Here is a 1,412-nt window from a genome sequence, read left to right on the forward strand (position 1 = left end):
TAATGTTACAACAACCAGGCATCCAACTTGGGGCGCAGGACGAGAGGGCTTTGAAGGCAAAGAGCCTAGCCGTGATAAAAGCGGAGTTTCCCTCGTTTAATACATTTGCTGTCTTTGATTAGATGCTGGAGCTGTTACTCGTGGAAGTTCTTTGTTTGATACAATGAATGGTGCGGTTTTCCTTTTGAAGCTTTTAAATTTTGAACATTCAAAAGAAGGTCAGCCGACCTAAATTAAATTGGAATTCAAGGGGTCTCTCTTTTTGTGGTTCTCTTTTTGTGGGTCTTGATCTTGTACTTTAAAAGCGACTGTTACATCTGAGGACTCGGTTCTCCTCTGATCGTCAACACTCCTAAAAAGCAAGGGGAACTTTGTGATCTGTTCGAAACCCCGCTCACCAGATTTTAGCTTTTCTGCTTTCGCTCTTTGATTTGGCTTTTCTACTTTTGGGTCTCCCCTGTTTCTTCTGCATTTTGATCTTCTTGATGAAGCAAGATCGTGAAATGTAGCATGCTTGCGGATTTGAGCGAGGTTATGGTTTTATGATTTGATTTTCTTTACTGAGTATATTTTGTTTTGAGTGATCATATTGATACATGAGAGAAGATCAAAAGATGCATGTGTGCAAGCTGTGCGACAAGAGGTACCCATGTGGGAAGTCCTTGGGAGGTCATATGAGGTCTCACATGATTGGGAATTCTTCTCGATCAGAAAAGAAAGCTAAACTCCACGCAAAATTGGTTTCATCTTCTAATGGTGGAAGAAAAGGTAAGAAGAGAGAGTCTGGGTTTGAAGCTGGTGAGCTTTCTGGATATGGCCTTAGAGAGAACCCCAAGAAAACATGGAGGGCCGGGGACTCTGGCCCTGGCTTATGGCAAGAAAAGGTGTGCAAAGAATGTGGTAAAGAGTTTCAGTCATTGAAAGCTCTCTTTGGTCACATGAGCAGTCACTCAGGAGCAAGAAGAGTTTCAAACAAATTCAAAGATCATGTGTGGACTGGTGGTAAGCAGGAATCACTGATGGATGGGCAGTCAGACACCGAGGCGGATGCCTCAAGGCCGCGTAAAAGAATGAAGAAAGGGAAGCATAGCATTCTTGGTGTGTCTTCTACTTCTCCTTGTTTGGCAAATGAATCTTCATCTGTTTCTGATATTGAGCTAGAGCAAGAAGAGGTAGCTTTGTGCTTGATGATGCTGTCTAGGGATTCAGGGCATTGGGATGGTGTGAATGTGGTTGGGGAGTCTTCTGATAACATTTCTGTCGTTTTGGAGGATAAATCATCATCTAATGATGTGAGAATTGCCATGAAGGAAAGCCTGAATTGCTTTTGTGGGGATGGGATGAATATCAAGGATGCTGAACTTGCTCTGTTTGAGAATTCTGATTCTGGGTGTCTTTGGAATGGAGCGAAG

The 1,412-nt window shown here is 42.9% G+C and overlaps 1 protein-coding gene across 1 annotated transcript in view; it reads left to right on the forward strand.

Moving 5' to 3' along the window:
- Positions 1-596: 596 nt before the first annotated feature.
- LOC131143966 (uncharacterized) overlaps positions 597-1,412 on the forward strand; it is a 1,082-nt gene continuing 266 nt past the window's right edge. Inside the window, exon 1 of the mRNA XM_058092317.1 lies at positions 597-1,390. Coding sequence (XP_057948300.1) covers positions 597-1,390 — 794 coding nt within the window. The remainder of the gene's footprint in view (positions 1,391-1,412) is intronic.

The sequence above is a fragment of the Malania oleifera genome, chromosome 12 (genome assembly GCF_029873635.1).
Source record: "Malania oleifera isolate guangnan ecotype guangnan chromosome 12, ASM2987363v1, whole genome shotgun sequence".
Classification (NCBI taxonomy): Eukaryota; Viridiplantae; Streptophyta; class Magnoliopsida; order Santalales; family Ximeniaceae; genus Malania; species Malania oleifera.